Here is a 21,032-nt window from a genome sequence, read left to right on the forward strand (position 1 = left end):
TTTATATTGCATGGCACCTTGGCAAATGTGTGCAATAGTTGACAGATGATGATTAATTGTGAAATATTTGGTGTAAGCCTATTGGGGAAAGTGTCTTGTGTGTTTCCTAGTATGTGCTTTGTTATACAGCCGCCACTGTTAGACCAGAACACAAACAATAATATGTATATAAAGTGTACTTATTACATTTAGATACATCAGTCCCAAGGCAGGAGAGTCTGAAGTTGTTTCACTTGCGAACAACACTTGCAATGTCATTCTGAAGTAAAACAGTAGGCTACAGTGAAGTTTTACTGCATACTATAATGTTGTATGGGCAATGATGGGATGAGGTCAATAAGGAATAAAAATCCACAAATGTATTTTGGTTCAAAATGTAAAATTAAAATATTTTTGTACACAATTACATGACATGAATGTTTGGTCAATGTTCAATACTTGAAGCTTCATTGGTCAGTGGAAACTGCTTTTCACAGTGTCTCAAGCCATTCAGGCAGCTTTGAGTTTGTCTCTGGACCATCCTTATATGGATAGTGTAACAAAATCCTGATGGAAGAATACTCATCCAGTCTTAATGAGGTTTTTCCATCACAGAATAGCTGAAATAGTCATTTAGACTACTTGCAGGTATGTAGATTTGAAGTCTGTTCCAAGTGCATTTTTCGCGTTGCATTTGTAAATACCAGAGTTCATCAGCACAGGGTTCTGTATGACTAGACTGCCCTCCTCTGTCATGTGAATCCCCCCCTGTACTGTGAAGCGGCTATGTGGAACCAGTGTTGTGCGCCCAGGCAACGTCCATGAAATATCAGGCTTGGGAATGCCTGTTGCAACACAATTTAATGTCACTGGTGATCCCCGGTTTACTCTTGTGATTGCAGTTAACGAACTGGTGATACGTGGTGGAAAAACCATCACTGCAACTGGGTAGGATAGTGTAGATGAGCCAAAAGAATTGTAGGCTTTGCACATGTATGTTCCTCTGTCAAAGGTGGCAACCTGTCTGAGTTGGAGGGTGCCATTGGCAAGAAAAGATATCCGGCCAACAGTTTGAGGTTTGTCTAAAACAAGGCCACTGGGTAGGGTCCATGTGACTGATGCCTGTGGCCAGCCATCAACAGTACAAGGCAAGTTGAGATTGAGGCCATAAGTAATCTTCATGCCACCTGGAAAAGTCAAATTGTAGGATTTAGAAGATTTCATGTTACTGTAAAATGAGAGATGCATCAAAATAGAGAGAAGAACATATGTCAACTTGATTATATTTAAGTCTGTGGCATTTTTGGCTTGTATTAGGTCTGGTTTGTTCTTCCTGTTGGTTTGATTATATGGGGCAAATATGAATGCACAAATCATCCTCGGCTGTAGACCAAAACAACCACACCAAGGTTTCTCTCTAATTTCAAATAAATTTGTTCCCTATCTGTCCAAATTACAAGCTGTGTTCTACAAGTTTGATCTAACTAAGGACTAACAAATAAGTAAATTGTTTTCATGTTATTTGGGCATGCTCAAGACATATCAACGTTATCTCAATTTCTTGAACATGAAAAGTAATTAGAGCAAGGGAAAAAGGTTTATCAACTACTAACTGGGATTTGTGCAAATGAAAGGTATGTTGGAAAGTTCTCTTTGCTTGTTAATTGACCAAACAATGTAAAGTAAGTTGACATCCAAAAACGTACCTGTAGATCCTCTGATTACTGGCTTCCTGCCAGCTTCCAATGCATAACGTTTTTCTGCTTGTCCTGCCACATTTTTTGCGAGGCACCGATAGACCCCCTTATCAGTTGTAACCGGTTGAGAGATCCGTAGAGTTCCATTACCCAAATGATGGGTAAAGCGTTGGAGTCTTACACCAGGCGCTAACATTGTTCCATTGGGTAGCACCCAGGCAAACTCTGGGTTAGGCTTGCCACGAGCAGGACACTCAAGGATCATTTCCCCACTATCTTGCTTTATTGGTAAGATTTCAATGTTGGGAACAGCAAAGCTGGGTTTCTCTGCTAGTGATGCCACATCCAACTCAACCAAAAGTGAGGCTTCACCCAGATGGCTTTTGGCAAGACATGTGTACTTGCCTTCATCTGTTTTCCTCACCCCTCTCAGCTCCAAGCTTCCGTTCAGGTGGACTTGGAAACGACCACCAAGATAGGGGGTTGCGAGTGCGTGCCCATAAGGAGTAACCCACCAGACTCTTGGTTCAGGTTTTCCCTCCACTCTGCAATCCAGAAGCATAGTTTGATAGGAAACACCCAGAACCTTTGTGGTACTCTTCCCTTTCATGCCATTGATAAAAGGTTCCTGGGGCTCAACTTCAAGTTTCATGTTTTTTACATCATCACCAGCAGAATTTCGTGCGACACATGAATATTTCCCTTCATCAGCAAGTCTTACCTTTTTCACCACTAATGTTCCATTATCCATAATCTGAAATCTGTCTGATGACACTGGTATCACATCATTTTGTGGTGAAATCCATGTGATTCTTGGTACAGGTTCACCTGTTGCTTGACAGTTTAATTTAGCAAATTGTCCCAACTTGACTGTCATCAAAGATTGTGATTTTGATCTGATCTTTGGAGCATTTGGTCCCACTTTGACACTAACCTTTCTTTCATCTTTACCCAGTTTGTTCTTGGCATAGCATGTGTAGTCACCCTCATCTTTTTTGCCCATCTGCTGGAGAAGTAATGTTCCATTGCCAAAGAAAACATAGCGGCGGTTGCGAAGGCCACTATCATCTGATTGAAGGGCGTTGTTGATTAAAGTTCCATCTGGAAGACTCCAGGAAAGCTCTGGATCTGGTAGGCCTGTCGCAACACAGTCCACCTAAAAGAAAAAGAAAAGTAGGAAAAATAAGTGTAATTCCTGGTTTAAAGATCTCATTGGCTAGCAAAAATCTGCCCACGCAGCATCAAATAGCTGAGGAACAGACTTGTGGAGCATTGAGCTTCTATTGAGTTTTTCAAAATTAGCTGTGAATGAATATAGGCAACTATTTGCTAACATATTTGTCATACCAACTCTTTGAGGTATTAGTATGTCAGTGTTATATTTACAGTACAGAACCAGCTGTAAAAAAGCAAAACAAAAAACCAACACTTTACCTTTAACGTGCTTTTGGGAAATAACTAATATATTATTGGAAGAAATATGTTTGTAATTCAAAGGCAGTACATTGTATATACAATAGTAATATACCTAAGACAACTCAGGTGATTTAGTACCCATAATATCCCATTTTAAATTAAATAAAGCTAGCACTACCAAAGATACCTGGAAATTCTCTCCAAAGGTGACCCTGGTATGTGCAGTCCTCACTTGTTCAATTCTGGGGGCAGTCATTAACACCTCCACCTGGTAATGCAGATACACAAAAAAACTTTAATGTAAAAGTAAATTTCAGTGAAAACATGAAGATTTCAAGGCTCTTCTGATTCCTGAATAAGTCAGCGGGTAAAAACCTGGAAGAGCTCCATGTCCTCCCCATTGGGCCGCTGAAAGACACACAGATAATTTCCACCGTCTAATTCTGTTAGCTGAAGAATCCTCAGAGTCCCATTACGGAAAACTTTAATTGGTCTCTCTGGACTGCAGGCAGATGAATGAGAAAATTAGGTTGAGATTAAGTTTAATAGCACCTTCAATCTTTTAGTGTGTATATAGTTTTTGTACTACTGCACTAGTTTGTGGTGTTATAAAAGTAGATATTTCAGTTACCTGTATCGATATTCCATGATGGTCTTCGAGGGTAGCTGCCAGATTGTCCCTCTTACAGACCCAGTAGACTCAGGACAATGGAGGTAGACAGCAGAACCGTACATAGCAGAGACAGAGTGTTGGCGGGATGGAACAGTATGGTAGGGGGTTGCAGGAATGGGAAGAGGAGGAGGAGGCTGGCGTGAGAAGGAGGGAGAATCTGCCCTCACTTCCAGCTGGACAGTTCTTTTGGCGATTCCCACAGTGTTAGTAGCCAAACACTCGTACCTTTGAAAAGATTGATTGTAACCTGGTAAAAACGGTTTAAGGGCTTAGGCACAGAAAAACATTTTCATTTTAATTATTATGAGTTGAGTAGGTGATTTTGAGCTGAATCTCATCTTTGCCTGTTGGCTTTGAAGATGAATACAATATATTTTGATATAAAACACATGCACTGTCAGAGACTGGAAAATACATCTCAAATATGAGTGAGTGAGATTGAAGGTGTATACTTATTATGCAGAAACAGAGATGCATATCAGATGGTTGCCCTGGGATGATGAGCCATAATCAGACAACTGCAGCCCAAAAATACTAATAATGTGATTTCCAAGATGGCAGCTTTGGCATGACTGTACCGCCTGGTTTTGGATTTGACTTTTTTCTTTCTTTCTTTCTTCTTTTTTTTTTTTTTCTTTTTTCTTTTTTTTTTTTTTTTTACAATTGGTTTGTTTCATATATTATATACCAGATTTCAGAGATCAACAAGTAGATGGTTCAATCTGGACCAAAGTAATGGACCATTAAACATTGCCATGATAATGATGGTTGCAAATAGTTAAATTGTTATTTACAGTAATAATAACAGACTAAAAGAAATGCATACCTTCCACCATCAGATGGCGTAATATCCTTTACAAGCAATGTCCCATTAGGGAAGACAAACAGTCTGCGTCCCAAGAACTGTGATGGCTTTACATGGACACCTGAAGGGAGCATCCATTTCAGAGCAGGCAGTGGTTCACCTTTCACAGAGCAGTGGATATACACACTCCTGCCTGGGGAGATGAGATTTTATTAATAATGAAATCTTGTTACCATACAGCAAACTATTTTTTGTCTTTGTTTACCATCCACACCATCAGGAAAATTCATTTCTATGCTATTTTGTTTGTATGAAGTTTAATCTAATTATACCTTACCTGGCTGAATGAGTACTGTATCCGCTGCTCCTTCACTGATGCTTGGGGGAAGAGCTGCCACATGAAGATGATAAGTAATTGTATCAGCACCTGCTGCATTACTTGCTATACATTTGTAGTCGCCTTTGTTGGAGAAATTGGCAGAATTAATTTGCAGTGTTCCATTTTGAAGCAGAGACATTGGAGAGAGGAGAGAGCGAACAGTCCCAATCTCACGAACAAACATCCTGTCTGGAAGAATCCAGGAAATTTGAGCTGGTGGTTTTCCAGTGGCGAGGCAATCAAGAGCCAAACTTTTCCCCAAGTAAACTGCTATGTTTACAGACTTTGGTGGTTGGATCTTGGGTGCCTCAGTCTGAACAGCTAAGGTGGTGACCATGCGATCAGATCCAAACCGGTTTTGGGCTGTGCAGAGGTACTGGCCTCGATCTTGAAGCTGGATATTTTTAATAAGAAAAGTTCCATTCTTGAAAACTTCAAAACGAGGACCAAGCTTGGTGTTGGATGGGATGGTGGCACCTGAAAAGGAAACAGAAAAGTAAAAGGTACATTTTTTTTCTTTTACTATGAATATCCAAAAATATATAATAACTGACATATCTCACTCTGGTGCAAATAAAAATAACACAAAAAAAGCACTGTGGGAAAAATCTCTTGCCTGTGGAGACTTTGGTCCATGCAATAGTTGGTTCAGGATTCCCTGTTGCTTTGCAGGGCAGGAAGACATCACTCTCTGCAAGCACTGACACACTCGCTTTGGTATCTGTGGTGATGCGTGGCTTCATCCCACCATTTCCAGCTCCCAAGACCCATGGGAAAGGTGGGGCAGCTGTGGGCCGTCGAGAGCTGATTCGTCCTGCTAACATATTTAGACAAGCATCAATATTACTGAAAATTTACATTTCACATTAATACACAGCTTACTGTATACCTGTGCACCTACAGTACCTCCAACAGGCCTCCGACCTCCATACAAAACTCCAGGGGTCGTAGGTTGGTAAGGTAGAGGGCTTGGGATGAAACCAGAGAATGATGATGATGAAGGTTTGCCAAGGTTTGGAGGCTTCAGGTTGTAGGTGTTAAGAACTGGTGGTATGGGGGTATAGGGTTTCTGCAAGGGTGGGAGGTTGGGTCGAGGTGTGATGACGGATGGGGGATAATAGTGACGTGGTTTTGGTGTCACCAGTCTCCCAAGCTGAGCAATGCGATCGAGCTGTGCCTAAAAAAAATCAAAATCAAATGATCAGTGACTAAAAATGACCCATTTACCTGCCATTAAATCTCATCTCTGAGACGTTATGCATTTTCAATTGTTAGTTAAACAATACCCTTCAATTATATAAAGCATAGTAGTTGGGGGTTTTGTAGTCCCATTGGATACCATTCTCTGATAAATATACTGTAATTACGGTTATAGTCGCCAACCAGGAGAAGAAAACATCCACAATAAAACGAGCTGGGACAGACTGATTTTTAGATTGTTAATTTTTTCCACAGCTCATTTTTAACTTAACCTCAAATTGGAGATTTCTTTTCTGAACAATTGCCTGCTGCTGATGAAATAAGGTTGAATACAGCTGTTACAATGAACCACATGGTAAAATGTAAAATCAAATCAAAGAAATGTATGCTATGGACTTGAGTGGTAAAACTAAGTTCATTTCTCTGAGCACCCCCTTTCAACATTACAATTATTGAGTTGTTGTTTATCTACAAACTATTTTCAACATTGCTCTGGTTTTGAATCCAGCATTGTAGTTTGTAAAACAAAACAAATACCATTCACTATTACTTATTCAGCCCCTTAGCTGTATCATCAATTCATAACGCCCTTCTCTTAAAATTTGTATTTTGTAATGCAGTATTTGACCAGTCATCATACCTGTCTGTATCTGTTCCTTAGCCTTGACAGAAACAGGTGATCTCTGGTTGGAGTCCTGCCACCCATGTGATGATTTTGTTGATTATGATTTGACAGATGGGGATTAGGCAATGTGAATGAGGGCTTGTCTGTTGCCCTAGAGACAGTGGGTGTGGGTTTGACAGTTTCAGCTGTGATTCCTGGTCTGTTGGTGACTACTGGGCCTTGAGCCCATGGGTGGGGGAGAGGCCATGGTCGATGGGTGGGCACAGGGTGTGACCCTGGACCTAGGAACCAAGAGCAGGTATTTGATCAAAAAAATATCCATGCATCCTCTTGTTCACAATATTGTTATTGAAGTATCAATCATCTTTTTTTATTTCAAAGCAGAATTTTTTTAAAGACTTTTACACAGTAACTTTATTTACCTTGCCTTGGAATAGGAAATGACCTTTGACCTGGCCAGGAAGGATAGAAGGGGTTGTGATGATGATGTGAAAGCCAGCTGGAAGTCGGGGGAACTCTGGGAGGGTGGGAATGTCTGCCTGGATGCATGTTGCTCTGTCCTCCCATATTTCTATTTCTATTTGTGTGTTTTGTCTTGGAAGTGGTAGTTTGCCATTTTTCCTGGTTATTCGGATGGAGCCAGGGGTGAATTGGCTCCATTACTGGGAAACTGTGGATCTCTGGCTTTGCTGGTGACTTGTCTATCTTTTTAGGTTCACTCTGTGTGACTTGTTCTCTTGTTCTCTCTCTGGTTGAATTTGAAGTAATGACCTTTGAAGATGAAGTTTTTGCTTGGGTTGGTGTATTTTGCTTTGGTGAAACAAGTCTTGGTCTATTTTGTGTGGTAAGCTGGATGCTATCCCATGTATTGTAGCTCTGTGTAACCCACCCATTTTTAGCTTTTTCCGTGTCCCTCTCACTTGCTTCTTCGTCTATTTTGTGTTTTTCTTGCTGGTCGATTGCTGTTATCACCTCACTGTCATTCTCTCCCTCAAGATTGTCATTGTGTTTGCCCTTTTCTTCAGTTTGCTTTCTGTTCTCAACCTTCTTTTCTACCGTTTTCTCTTCATTAATAATATCTGTCTCCTTTTCGTCAACTGTCCTTAAATTTGGGTGGAAGGTGCTATCTGACTTTGGAGTCACAATTGTCTTTGGTCTAGGTACATTATGTTCACCTGGAGAGCTACCTAAACCTGCATTTTTTTCCGTCATTGATGGAAATGTGGTAGAGCTACTATCAAAATCAGGCGTGGTATGAAGAGTTCCACTGTTTAAATCTTCCTTGGTATCCACACTATCACCATCCTTATTGTTATATTCATAATATTCACCTTCATCTTCCTCTGGCTGATACTCAACACTTGAGTCATGGTTGTCTATTGTGGTTGGAACAAGTGTTGTAGTAGTAGTAGTAGTGGTGGTGGTGGTGGTAGTAGTAGTTGTGGTTGTTGTTGGTGTGGTGGTTGTAGAAGGAACAGTTGTTTGGGGCTTGTTTAATGGATTGTTGAAGGGGTTTAAGTGTGGATGAACTCTTCTTAGTGGGGGTTTTCTACGTCTATAAGGGGGCCTTCTCCTGTTTGAGTGATTAGGAATGTTGTGGTTCCTCCTCCCCTCTCCAAAATACCTTTTACCAGATTGATCAACTGGGCTGGTTGTTCCAATTGCTGGAGAGTCTGTGATAGATTTAGGTTTGTCTGTACTCTCAACTACATAGTTCATGGTTGGTTCTTGGTTTTTTTCTTCTTTTGAATGATCATCCCCTGACTGAACTCTTGTGAACATGGCAGAATTTGTTGGCTTTATTGTGATTTCAGGAGAAGTGGTAGGATGGGGAAGCTTGTTATTAATAGTAATAATTGTAGTAGGATTAGCTGTGGTAGGTTTGGGGCTACTTGCTTGGATTGTTACAGTACTGGGCTCCTCTAGTGATTGCTCTGTGGGCAGAGCAACACTTGGTTTAGCATTAGCTTTAGCCAACATCTCTGCCCAACGATTTGGATCTAATTCTTTAACAGATTTGTTGGGTTTTCTTTTTGAATCTTTGATTCTTATCCTTTTGGAAACGCCATTGGGGTTCCTTTGCTGTGTTCCTATCCTCTTAGGAAACTGAGTGGCAAAAGGGCGTGTAATTTCTTGGTAATCTCCTCCTGAACCCTCTCCTTCCTCCACGCCAGTCAGAAGGATCTGCTTCTGTTTCTCTTTCTGTACCTTAGACCTATCAGAGACCTTTTCTCCTGTAACTTCCACCATGTGTGATAGCATGTCAACTCCATATAGATTTGAGGATAAGCAGCTGTACTCCCCTGCATCTTCTTGTGACAACTTCTTTACCACCAAAGTTCCATTTCCCATCACTTCTGCTCTTCTTGTCTTTTGTGTTGGGAGTAAAATTTGATTTTTGGGAAGGTACCACATAGTTTGACTTGGCTGAACTGAGGTCACGTCACAGGGAAGAGCTATAGAGTGATCCTTCTCTGCTACAATTTTCTGACCATTGAAAGCAGTGGGGCTAAGTGAGAGTTCTTTAATAGTGAGCCTCAGTGGCATCAAATCCACCCCAGCCTTGGTTCTGACCATACAGTGATAGAGGCCGGAATCAGACAGCGTTGTATTTAAAATCACAAGTTCTCCTCTTTCAGAAATGTCTATTTTATCATTTGCATCTTCCACAATGGACAAATCTGGAAGAATCCATTCCACTTTCACTTCTGGGTTTGAGGTAATGACACTGCACTCCATGTGAACCTTTGAACCCTCAAGAGCAGTCTGAATCCGCCCCTCTGTCCCCCTGCGAATCAGTGCCCAGGAGAAAGCAGAGTCATTGTCATCTTCCAGCCCTCTATGACCGTTTATGTGCTTGGTAATTAAAGTGGTGAAATCCATCACAAGTTTCTTAGTTGTTGTCTGCTGTCTGTTGAGCCTCAAAGTGACTCTGGGTTGAAGAAGCCAGGAGGGTTCTGCTACCAAATGTCCTTTTAATTCTGTGAAATATGGGGAATTTTCATTGACAGCTTGAGTATACTGATAGGTTACTCTGCTCGCATTTCCTCTCTGTTGACCTCTCTCTAAGATAGCAGGGCTTTCATAATAATATGCAACCAGTTGCCATAGATTTTGTAACATCTCCCGATCAATCTCACATTCAAGGACTGTCACTAGCGATACATTGACAGATAACTCCCCAGATGAATGTGAATTTACAGTCCAAGTCATAGGTGAACTGTCTCCAGGGTGACGGACATCACATGCCACATGAGCATGGTTTGCGTGGCTGTCAGATAGGACAAAGGTAAGTTGGCCCAACGGTTTTTCAAAGTCCCGGGTGTATGGAAGGTCAGGCTCTGCTTCAGATTCAGCCCACACTGGATTGTCCCATTGTTTAAGAGGGGACTGTAGAGCTGGTCGGTCACAGGTTAGTTTGTCTGCAGTTAACCCTAACAAGTGGGTGCCATTCAGGGGTTGAGGAGAGGAGCACTGGGGGCAAGTCTCACTGGAGCCACGTTCCTTCTTGCACTTTATTACACCTGAGAAAAAAGGGGGTGAGATAAAAAGGAAGGAGAAGAAGGAATGATGGAAACAATCCAAGGAAATAGAGAGGACAATGAAGGGGGAGACAGGATAAGAGGGTCAGGTAAGTAAGTCAAAACACAGAAAGGTAAAAATAATAAATGAAAACAGACCGAAAAAGAATGTGGTGAAAAACAAAAGAGGAATCTGGGGTGAAATTGTATCTCTTCAGTTGTAGTCAACCCAAGTTTCATACATCTACTGATGCAATTCAGGCAGTCACATATTCCTGTTTCAAACAAAGCAGGCTATAAACATAATGACATATCATTAATGTATGTGCTGATACAAACAACTAGCATATGGGACTTGTTAAAGACGAGTCGTGAGTCGTGACAATGTCACAAAAGAAGGAATCAAAGCACATGTGTTATTAATAGCACTGGATGGGAAATAAGGGTATGGGAAAAACAATTTAATCAACATTTTGCATATGGAGCAAAGGCAGTCAATTGAACGAGAGTGGCTGTGGCCTCCACATGCTGTGTAAAGCTGGCAGACATGCACCATCTTCTGAAATTATATTTTGCTATGAGGCAAAAACACCTGATGCCCAGGGATAGGCAGCTCATAACTCCTTTAAGATTCATTCAAAGTAGTGTTCCTTTAATAGTTAAACTTGAATTTTGGATGGCAGTGACAAAAGGTCACTCACTGAAGCAGCAGCTTGTCAGCAGTCTTGCCCACATTTTTACTGTTTTAGTTCACCATCACTGCTGTCATATACCAGCATGAAAAGTGGAGTACACCACTTTTCCCACACTAGAACAGCAGGTAGACACAGTTAATGATGGTAAACATAGTGGAGCATTTAATAGATAAAGGGCCAGATATTTCCATAAGAAGCTGATAAAGACCAAATAAATAACAAACCAACCATCAGGAAATGATCCAAACAGCTCTGCAATTTTCCTTCAGTTCTTTGGTGTATTTTATCTTCTTTAGGTTTGTTGGCCAGACCTTCAGTGTTTTTGTTCTCTCTAATTTGCTTAATATCCAGCTACATTGTTGTCGGTGAAAATCTTCTAATGAACAGCTGAAGACCCAGATGTTTCAATCAGGAGTCCAAGGTGCTAATAAGCAAACTGATGACTAACATGTTTGTGAGGTGATAATAAGTAAGTATGTGTTTTTTACTTTCCCTTAAAGGACAGAAAATCAATTAGGATGCCTTGTAATTTTACACTCCCCACATTAAACCCTTTAGTTGTTGTTTATTGCCAGTTTGGATAGACCTTCTTTGCACCACATCAGGGAGGTTAGGAATAGTGTCACCCTTCAGTTCTAATGTGATTAAATAAGTTTAGATAAATCCTTCAGCATCCTTACCCTCATGTTTGGAATTCCATTCAACCAACCAGTGAAGCTGACAGTCACAGATCCAGGGATTACCATGAAGAGAAATAAGTTCAAGCCTGGGAGCAGTCTTGAGTGCAGCAGCAGGGAGCTGCTCCAATAGGTTGTCTGATAGGTGTAAGTGCCTGAGACAAAACATAATATGATTTTCTTAATTTATTGGTCTCTAGGGTGACTGGGGCAGACAAATAAATTCAAGAACAATGTAGGGTTTCTACCAGACATATGTCTGTAAAATAGAGGTTGCCAATTTCCCAAATTATTTTTTAAAACGTTTCAGATTTCCAAAAGCAAGAGTTATATTCACTTTTATTTGATTTCTTACTTGAGTCCAGACGTCCAAAAGCTTCCTAGAAGTGACACTGTTATGAAGGTATGAGGGTGGATCTCTTTGAGGAGGTTCCCCTCCAGCTGCAGGAGTTTTAGGGAGGTCAGGCCAGAGAAGGAGTACGGCTCTATAAAGTCTATATGGTTGTGGTCCAGATGGAGACGGATCAAACTAACAAGTCCCTCAAAGAGACCAGGATTCACTGAAGTAAGCTTGTTGTAACTCAGCTTCAAGATCTGGAAACAAAAGATTTATGTTAGATGATACTACTTCTCTTCTCTTCTCTACTTTATTGAATATTAGAGGACCAGAATCCTGAAAGTTGGCTTAAACAAAAAAGAGATTCTTATTCTAAAGCGTTCCTCCAAAAACCAAACTTGAACTCGGTCTTGGATGCTTTAGTGTCTTGCTTTCAGTTCTATTGTATTGACATGGATCTTTGGACCCAACAAGGCTTCTTGGGACCCTAGAAGGCTCATTGTTTTTTTCTGATCAAACTTTCAAAGTGCAACTAATTTCAATCTTGTATGTGATTTAGGGGAGGGGGTCCAAGTGTCATTGACTTCTTTGACACATATTAAAGACAACCTTCTTCTCTGGAGGAGGGTCTGGTGAACGGGACTAACCCAACAGCAACCATAGTCAACCACTTCCTCTCAGTTTGAATTATGGGACCTCAGCAGCATCTATGAAAGACTGTGACTTCTTGCCAAATTAATTCAGTCCCAGATGCAGACGTACATATATAGTTTACTCATGCAAATTCAGTTAAAGTTTAAAGTTTACAAGTTTAATTCCTCCTGGCCAGTAGAACTCACACTGCCTGCTCTTGCTCCAACCTTCCGTTTTACTGGTTGCCAGTTACAGCAGTAGACATAGATATATATACGTAGATGCTGCATTCGGGCTTGTTAGGAATGTCTCACGGCCGCCATCTTGAGGAGTAGTTCCTCCTGACAAGCAGTCAACAGTCAGACCATCAGACCGGGTTTGACAGCTGTGAATCTGGCAAAATGCCAGCCTTTTGTGCCGTGTACGGATATTCCCATGAAAGAAACGCCAAAACGAAGAGATATGGAATAACTTTTCTCAAGTAATAAGTTGTTTTATATTATATAACTGTTATGAACTTGTTGAATTTGATGTAGGTAAGTTATCTGACATAAATTAAACTAACGTAAAGTATCATAGGGTGGGATATGTGTTACATTTAGTGCATATACCGGTAGTTAATATATTAATAGTTTGTTATTTTGTTGCCTGTATGTGTAGGCTATTATGCTTATCAGCTGTTTCCCACGGCTGTGGTGGTTGCCATGGTGATGAGGCTGGCGAGTGAGTGTAAACCACTGTAGGCTACCTATATAATTGTGCTAGGGCATATTAAATCAGTTTCATGGCACTTACATGAACCCAAACGGCTAACGTGAGTTATGTACCTGAATTGTAGTATTTATATTAAAACAAACGGCTTGAAAATCGGTTGAAAATTCAGTGATAGACCTCTGCCTCTGTAGACTACAGTAACACCGTGTCCTAACTGGATGCGACGCGAGCGAGCGACAGCTGCTAAATTAATGGTTTCCTATTGTAATGTCCTAACTGGCCGCGAGCGATGCAGCGCGATGCGGTGCGACGCGACGCGACGTTTAGAGCCCGATGCCCATTTCTATTTCTGTCGCTCGCGTCGCGTTCAGAGGCGGCCACGGGCCATTTGGCCCTCAACTTGACCAAAAATGCCCCCCAAAATCATGATAGTTTTTTCAGAAACAAATATATTTATATCTGTACGTTATCATACTATAATTTTCAAACATTTTCATTCGTCGCATTATTCTCCTGATGTCGGCTTAATGTAGCCCATGTAGCCTATGTAAACAAGAAATACGCTGATACAGAGTGTGACAGACAGCGGGGCAGTGCTGCAGCTGCTGTGCTGTGATGGACCTGATCAGACTGGTGGTGGCCCACAGTGAATCAGTCCTTCCACCGTCACCAGATTCCCCAAATGCCTTTAGAATACCCTGCATTATGTTTTTGCTACTCGTGTTCCTACACTATAGAGACAACTTGCCGTTGGCTGTATAGTATTTCAAGAAACTTGTTTTCTGTTTAAAAGGCACAAACGTAGTATCCATCTTTTAACTGGGTAGTTACGTCTCCAGTCTGACAATACATCCATGTGATGAGCGGACGAGCGCACAACTGATGTGCTTCCATTCCAACAGACGCACGGATCCAGTGTGGACAGAGAGCGTCAGATGTGACGCGATTGTCGGACGCTCGCTCGTGTCGCATCCAGTTAGGACACGGTGTAAAAGTAAGTAAAAGTTAGACACCTCCTGCTCAAGATGGCGGCGGCGGCGACAATCCATTCCAATGGGCAGCAGCGTCAGAGGCGGCATCTACGTATATCTATGCAGCAGTAGACACATGACATCAACGTTCTAATGCTGTTGCCACAGAGATCATTCCATGCCGATGTTGCCAACGTAACCAGATGTAAATATTTATATATTTCGGACCCGCCAAAATTTATTAAACAATTATTTATATACTATTTTTTTTTAATTCAGTAAAATTTATACTTTTATTCTGCACCCCTCTAGACGTTCTGTGGATGCATTATTTTTGAAAAATGTATCCTTTTGATGAAAAAGTTGTAGCTATGACATGACATTAGAGGACACATTTAGAATAGTTAAACGTTATCGAAATACTTCAGATAAGATATCAGGACAATGCCCATACACTACCTGTAGTGATCTAAGGCTGTAAAATGCCCCAGGGTGGACTGTATTGATGTCATTGCCATGCAACATGAGCATTTCCAGTTGCCGTAGTGACCTGAATTCTGACCCCTCCACCTCTGTCAGGCTGTTGTAACTGTTAGGAAAGAGAAAATAAACAGGCCAATTTTATGAGCATGAAAGAGAAACAGGTCATTGGGGGTCAGTAGGAAAGGGAGCTGTAATTAGGAAGTGTGTCTGCCTAGATGTGACCTTTCAAATTAAGGAAAGAAGTGGAAGGAATGATGAATAGAAAGAAATTGAGGGATGACCTCAGTCAACATTTGAGCCCCCAGTGATTACCTCATTCATGAAGGGTCAGCACTGGCAGAGGAAAAACAACCTTCTTAGATTAGATGACACCAATGTACAGTAGACACTGGCAGAGCATTTATTCAAAAATCATTCATAGAGAGGATTTTTTTTATTTGTTTTGCCCTCTTGTAAACTACACCAACATAGCTCATTAAAGCAGTGGGAGTCCATGTGAACAGGGCTTTATTAGCGTTGTCATACCAATGGCCAAAATACAAAGAGTTAGTGAAAAAAACTCTTGTAGAGTTTTCATATTTCAGCACATATACCCCCAAGAGCTGGACTGATTGCCAAGTACAGTACAGAACAATAAATGCCTGAGCCAAACACATTATTTATCATAGGAATAGAGTCTACGACAGAGGAAACTCTCTGTTGGCAGGGGCTTAGGGTGCTATAAGTGTATGAGAGCTATTCAGGCCTTCCAACAGGAATCATCACTGTCTAACAGAGTCTATTATCCTGTAGTGAGTTTCTGAACTGTAAAACATGCAACATTCCCTGGGTGCAGTTATCCTTACCCAATTGAACACATATGGGATAAACTGGAATTTGCGTTTTTTTTCTCACTACCATCAAAACAGCCAGCTCTCAATATATCATCTAGTGGTCACTTTCATGCACTGTCTCTTGATAATGCACATATTTTCTAGTGTAGGTTTCCCCAATAGGAACGGAACTTTGAAACTGGGAAGTGTGCATGCTTTGCTCTTACACCGTAAAAAAAGTTGTTGCATTCCTCCCATATACAGGGGTTCAGGGCATTCACAGAGCAAATTTCAAGCCTTACTGTGCGTTCACACCAAAAGCTTCCAAAGCGTCGAAACGCCGGAAGTCAATTCATTTTCAATGAGAGCCCAGCGACACTGAGCGTCCAAAGCGTCAACAGGCGTCGCCGCGCTTCCAAAGCGTCCAAAGCGAGAAGTTGAGCCCTGGTTAACTTTAGGGTAATTAGCTATGACGCGGTTTGGCGGCAACCAGCGGCAACCTGTCAGAATAGAGATGTCCGTCGGCTGCCTTTTTTTTTTTTTTTTTGTATTTCGGCTCCCCAATGACCAGCGCAATCGAACTCTGACGTCAGTCACGTGACGAGCGGCCAAAGCGGCTGAAAATATTTGCCGTTTTGGGAGCTGTCTTGTCTGACGCCCACCCTCAAGCGTTTTTGACACTTTGGAAGCTTTTGGTGTGAATGCACAGTTACTTTACTGTAACTGTGACAGTATAGATTAAGATACATTCGATTTCTATTTGGTAAATAATGAAATCATCTTTCAAAACTCACCTAACCCCAATAACATTACACTCTCACAGTTAGGGTGTAGGGTAATATGAACAAATCTGCTATTTGGGACATTATTCATGTTCATGCAGTGACAAAGTCATTATAATAATAATAATAATAATAATAATAATAATAATTCATTGGATTTTTATAGAACTTTTCTGGGACCCCAAGCCGCTTACATAAAGACAAGAGAAGGTAGTGACAGACAGGGGGGAAGACAGAAGACAACACAAACAGACACTGTGACAGAGACTACTTGCTAAGTAAAGGGGTCAGTCAACTTGAAACTAAAGTTATACAAAGCATTGTCCAACTACTGATCATGACTGTCAGATTTAATTTTTTTTTTTTAAACATTTGAAAGCCACACTTTGAAACACATTTGAAACTAGAACCTCAATCAATCAAATCACTGTTGCAGCCTCTTGTGTAGCAACCCGAGTTAGGCGTTGAAAGATGTGGGGAAGGGGTTTCAAATGCACAATTCCTCAAGCCTTAAGATACAACCACATTTCAGCGCTGCCCAATTGCACATGAACCAAACCTTGCAACCAAAAATGCCCACTAATTGATCCATCTTGGTATTCTGTGATGTGTTGTGATCAGTAATCAGGTAAGCTTAGTAAAAGCCAGTTAATTTGATTTCAGCACAGAGTTGTCTGTTGTCTTGCTCACAATTCATCATGTTTGAGCAATTGAGAAATTATTGAAACCCTGAGGCCTCACTGTCACTATGCCAAGCTCTCTAAATTGGCTATATGTCAACATTCATCTCCTTACAACCATATTTCCCTCTCTTTCAGGGATTGTGATCCATAGGTGGTCCACACTATCCTCCATGGCCCTCACTGATCAATCAGCACAAGAGTTCCTTTGAAAGAGCAACAGCACTGCTCTATATCCAAACTAAGGGAAAACAGGCCCAGAGTGTAAATAAGATACAGTACTCCAAACATGCTTCAAACATGCCTGGTGTGAACATATACCAAAAGCTTTGCATTAGAGACTAAATCCCTGCCAGTGTTCTCTACAGTAAGCATGGTGGTCTGATGTTTAGAAAATTAACTCCCTAAAGGTTTGGTTACTCTCCAAACGTCTGCTGTACTTCTGAGAAACCAAAACAGACTGCAACATCAGTGTTTTCATTTTTTGCAAATGACTTCTTGGCTCCGCCTTCCTTACAACTATTGACACTGACAGATTTGTCACATTTTTTCTTCTTTTTTTTGAATATTGAAACATGGGTTATCGTTTCAGATAGAGGTAACATTCCTGTAATATTTTGACAAAGCTGTTTTCAAGGCAAATGTGTAGCCGAAACTACATTCCAGACACGGCTGCTGGGCAGACCGATTTCAAAAGCGCAAGTAGTTCTGAGTATTTGCTTCATGTGTTGTAATCTCATATAATTATACGTGACTTGTCCACAAGAGTATTTTGGAGTTGTTAGACTGTATATTTGATGAGTTTTGAGGGACAGGGGAGCTGTACCGTTACCTCAGTTGTGTTCGCTGAGCAGCTTGCATCTCTGCCCTGCAGATCTCAAAATAACATGCACCGACAATTAAAGGTAATGAACATAATATGTACTGCTATAACTATAGGGATTATGGCAATGGGCGAATTTGCCAAAATGTTGAACTATCCCTTTAAATTGGTTCAAAAAGCTATCATCACCTGGATTTTTAATATTTCCACCTAACTAACTTGAGAATTCTATAAAAGACACACACATACCAAACTGGCCACATATTCCCAGGCAAATATCAATTAAGTAATTAAAGTAACCGTGTTGTTTGATGGTCCTGCTGTACTTATTTACAATAAACCTACCATTTGTGAGGATTTTAGCTCCAGGTAAATGGCAGCCAGCCAACTTCTTGCTTCATTTTACTGCCATATTAAAATATTGTTTTTGTTTGCTATGTCGTGCATTCATTTGATATATTATATTCCTTACTTGTGTTTAGTGTATGTGTACTGTTTGTGTTTTGATGGTTTTGACCATGTTATATCTTTATCATGGTTAGAAACAGATCATGAAACAAAGCTTAGAAAGCTCTATTGTTGTCAGTATCTGTTACTTAATTCAATTTAACCCCGAAGGGGGTCATGTAATTTAATATGAATATCACACATTCTGTTGTTCACATAAACCCCCTCAGTGCAATGCTGGTTGTAGCAGCATATGCATTTTATTTTAGTTTAAGGCGTTAGTTGAATGCACTGATCTGTTCCCACAGTACTGGAGGACATATGGAGACAGTTTATCTCCTCTGGACTGAACCAAAGTTTGGCACTACAAGGTATCTTTTGCAAACATTTACTTAATTAAATGCTTTATCACATTAAAGTGGTAAAGAATTAAGGAGCTACATATGAGTACAAATGTAATACACCTGAAATGCAGCGATCACCTTTCACGCAATGTCGCATGCCAGCGAGAAACGTGTGAACAATAGTGTTTCCCTGACTGTTGCTGCCTGCCAAGTAGTTTCTTATGTACAGAACAGGGGCTTGGCTATCTCTAGTGTGCTGGCTGGGCAGTGAGTGAGAGCTCCATCCACAATACTAAGACCCACATGGAAGTGATTAGCAGATTTATTCTCTGCAGGGTCAGTTTAGTACCACATGCTGGTGCTAAGGCCTTATCTTCTGGCTTTAAAGCAGGTTTTGGTTAAATTAAATTCACTTAATGCAATTAAATCCAAGTTCCTTTTATTCTCACAGCAGGTTGACATGAAAAACCGATGGCAAGCAGCAATATGTTTTCATCGTCCCACCTCTTGAGGCAAGAATGTACTTCCTCTACAGCATCTGTGATATTGAAAAGTGATGTGAAAAGACAAGTCAACAGTATCACGCCAACCAATTACCACTTGCCTGAATGTTTTTGGTTTGTGAGTTATTCGAGGCAGTGTTGATAATGTGTTAGTTAAAGAAAACATTTCACCGACAAATTACCTACACCACATTCCACACTGTTTCCTGTAGTATGTTTTGTTTTCTTCCCCTTGGGCTGGTATTGGTAACAATCCCTGTGCTTCTGTGTGGATGTGTGTTTCTGCATGGTGATGTGAGTCTTACCCCAGGTTGAGCCTCTCTGTGTCTTTAGGAAAGTTGTTTGGTACAGTGCTGAGGTGTCTAAAGGTACAGTGGACCTCTTTGACACCTGGACAGCTACAGCTCCTCGGGCAAGACGGAGCAGCATAGCCAGGGGGAATCTACAAGGGAGGAGGAAGAAACAGTCGACAGGATGAGAGGAATATGTGATGGATGGGGAAAAAGGTCAATTTGAGAATTTAGAAAACACGAGATAAAAGCAGCAGAAAAAACAGATCCGTTCAGACTTGTGAAGTAACTGACATTTTGGAAAGATATCAATACCAAGTGGAGCAGATAGACTTGAGGCTATTGTGAAATGAACCAGGTGTATCAAAATTGTGCCCTCCTGTGCCAAGCTCAAACATTTTAAAGATGATTTATGTACGTATGTGTCTGAGAACCACTCCACTACTTATTTTAAATTCAAGATTTCCTCAGAAGAGCGGAAATAAATCTACTTTACACATACATAAGTGATGTTGTGTTTTTCACTCGCCATCAAACTTAATATTGGCTAAGGAATTTGACAGTAAACTGGGCCATGTCCTTAAATACAACACTGTCAACAGACCAGCATTTTCACATAACCAGCACAGTTTTGCCAAGATGGTTTAATGCCACATTGTGAGTTTTATCAGCCAGGCTTTGATGATTTCAGTACCCAGCGCCTGCCTTCTGTAAGAAGATGCGAGCCTCTGCAGGGAAGAATTACCGTTTGCCACAGCATGAATGAGAAGAGCAGGGGAAACCATGCTGCAGCCAACCTGCAGATGATCTTGGTGCACCACCACAGCGCCATGACTGGATGGCTGTCTGACTGCTCAGGCCATTAATACACCTGAAGAAAGAAAAACACAAATGTATGTCAAGACAAGCGAACGTTTAAAATCAGTCCATGGCTGCTGTAGAGGTGAGATATTTTTCAATGGCCTCAAATTAGCCAAATAAATACCTTGATAAGTCAGAACAATAAAAGCATTCACCTGTTTTAATGTTATGGCTGATTGGTGTATATGTATATGGCTCATATTTATTGTCACTCAATATAGCTAATTGCTACCTGCTGTTTTGTGCTGAGTAACTACCAAACCTGAGCACTTTTATTAAAAGCGATACAACACATGAGAAAGTGACACTGCCACACCCTAAAGGCTTTTAAAGTAGGAAGGGAGTAGAGTAGGAAGTCGTAAAATGTAAATTTTTCTGAGTGAACATCTTCAGACAGCTTCCTGCAAATACCTCTGAAACGATATGCCAGAGCCCTAACATATACAGTACATACCTATTTTCCATTTTTTGGCTTTTGACGCATAAAGGGTCAAAGAAAGGCTACAACTGACTCTCATTCAGATTTTATCTTCAACTAGACATGATAAAAGAGAAAATTACCATAATCAGTTTGCTGAATGCACCTAATCAAGAACAGTTGAGACAAGTCAGAGCTGGTACACCCTCAAACATTAGATTAATTATTAAGAAACACAGAGAGGTCACCTGGTAGCCTTCACTGCTC

The 21,032-nt window shown here is 40.8% G+C and overlaps 1 protein-coding gene across 1 annotated transcript; it reads right to left on the reverse strand.

Moving 5' to 3' along the window:
* Positions 1–493: 493 nt before the first annotated feature.
* Positions 494–20,318, reverse strand: LOC310992284 (matrix-remodeling-associated protein 5; the record flags this gene model as incomplete). The annotated part of the gene is made up of 16 exons (XM_083980305.1): positions 494–1,166; positions 1,686–2,832; positions 3,280–3,360; positions 3,468–3,594; positions 3,724–3,990; positions 4,592–4,763; positions 4,908–5,426; positions 5,566–5,763; positions 5,856–6,126; positions 6,790–7,055; positions 7,197–10,298; positions 11,671–11,822; positions 12,023–12,261; positions 14,782–14,911; positions 19,502–19,638; positions 20,232–20,318. The coding sequence occupies 16 exons, from the start codon at positions 20,316–20,318 to the stop codon at positions 613–615; spliced, it is 7,449 nt and encodes a 2,482-aa protein (XP_083836431.1). The 3' UTR covers positions 494–612.
* Between the last annotated feature and the right edge of the window lie 714 nt (positions 20,319–21,032).

The sequence above is a fragment of the Trachurus trachurus genome (assembly GCF_905171665.1).
Source record: "Trachurus trachurus genome assembly, chromosome: 10".
NCBI lineage: Eukaryota > Metazoa > Chordata > Actinopteri > Carangiformes > Carangidae > Trachurus > Trachurus trachurus.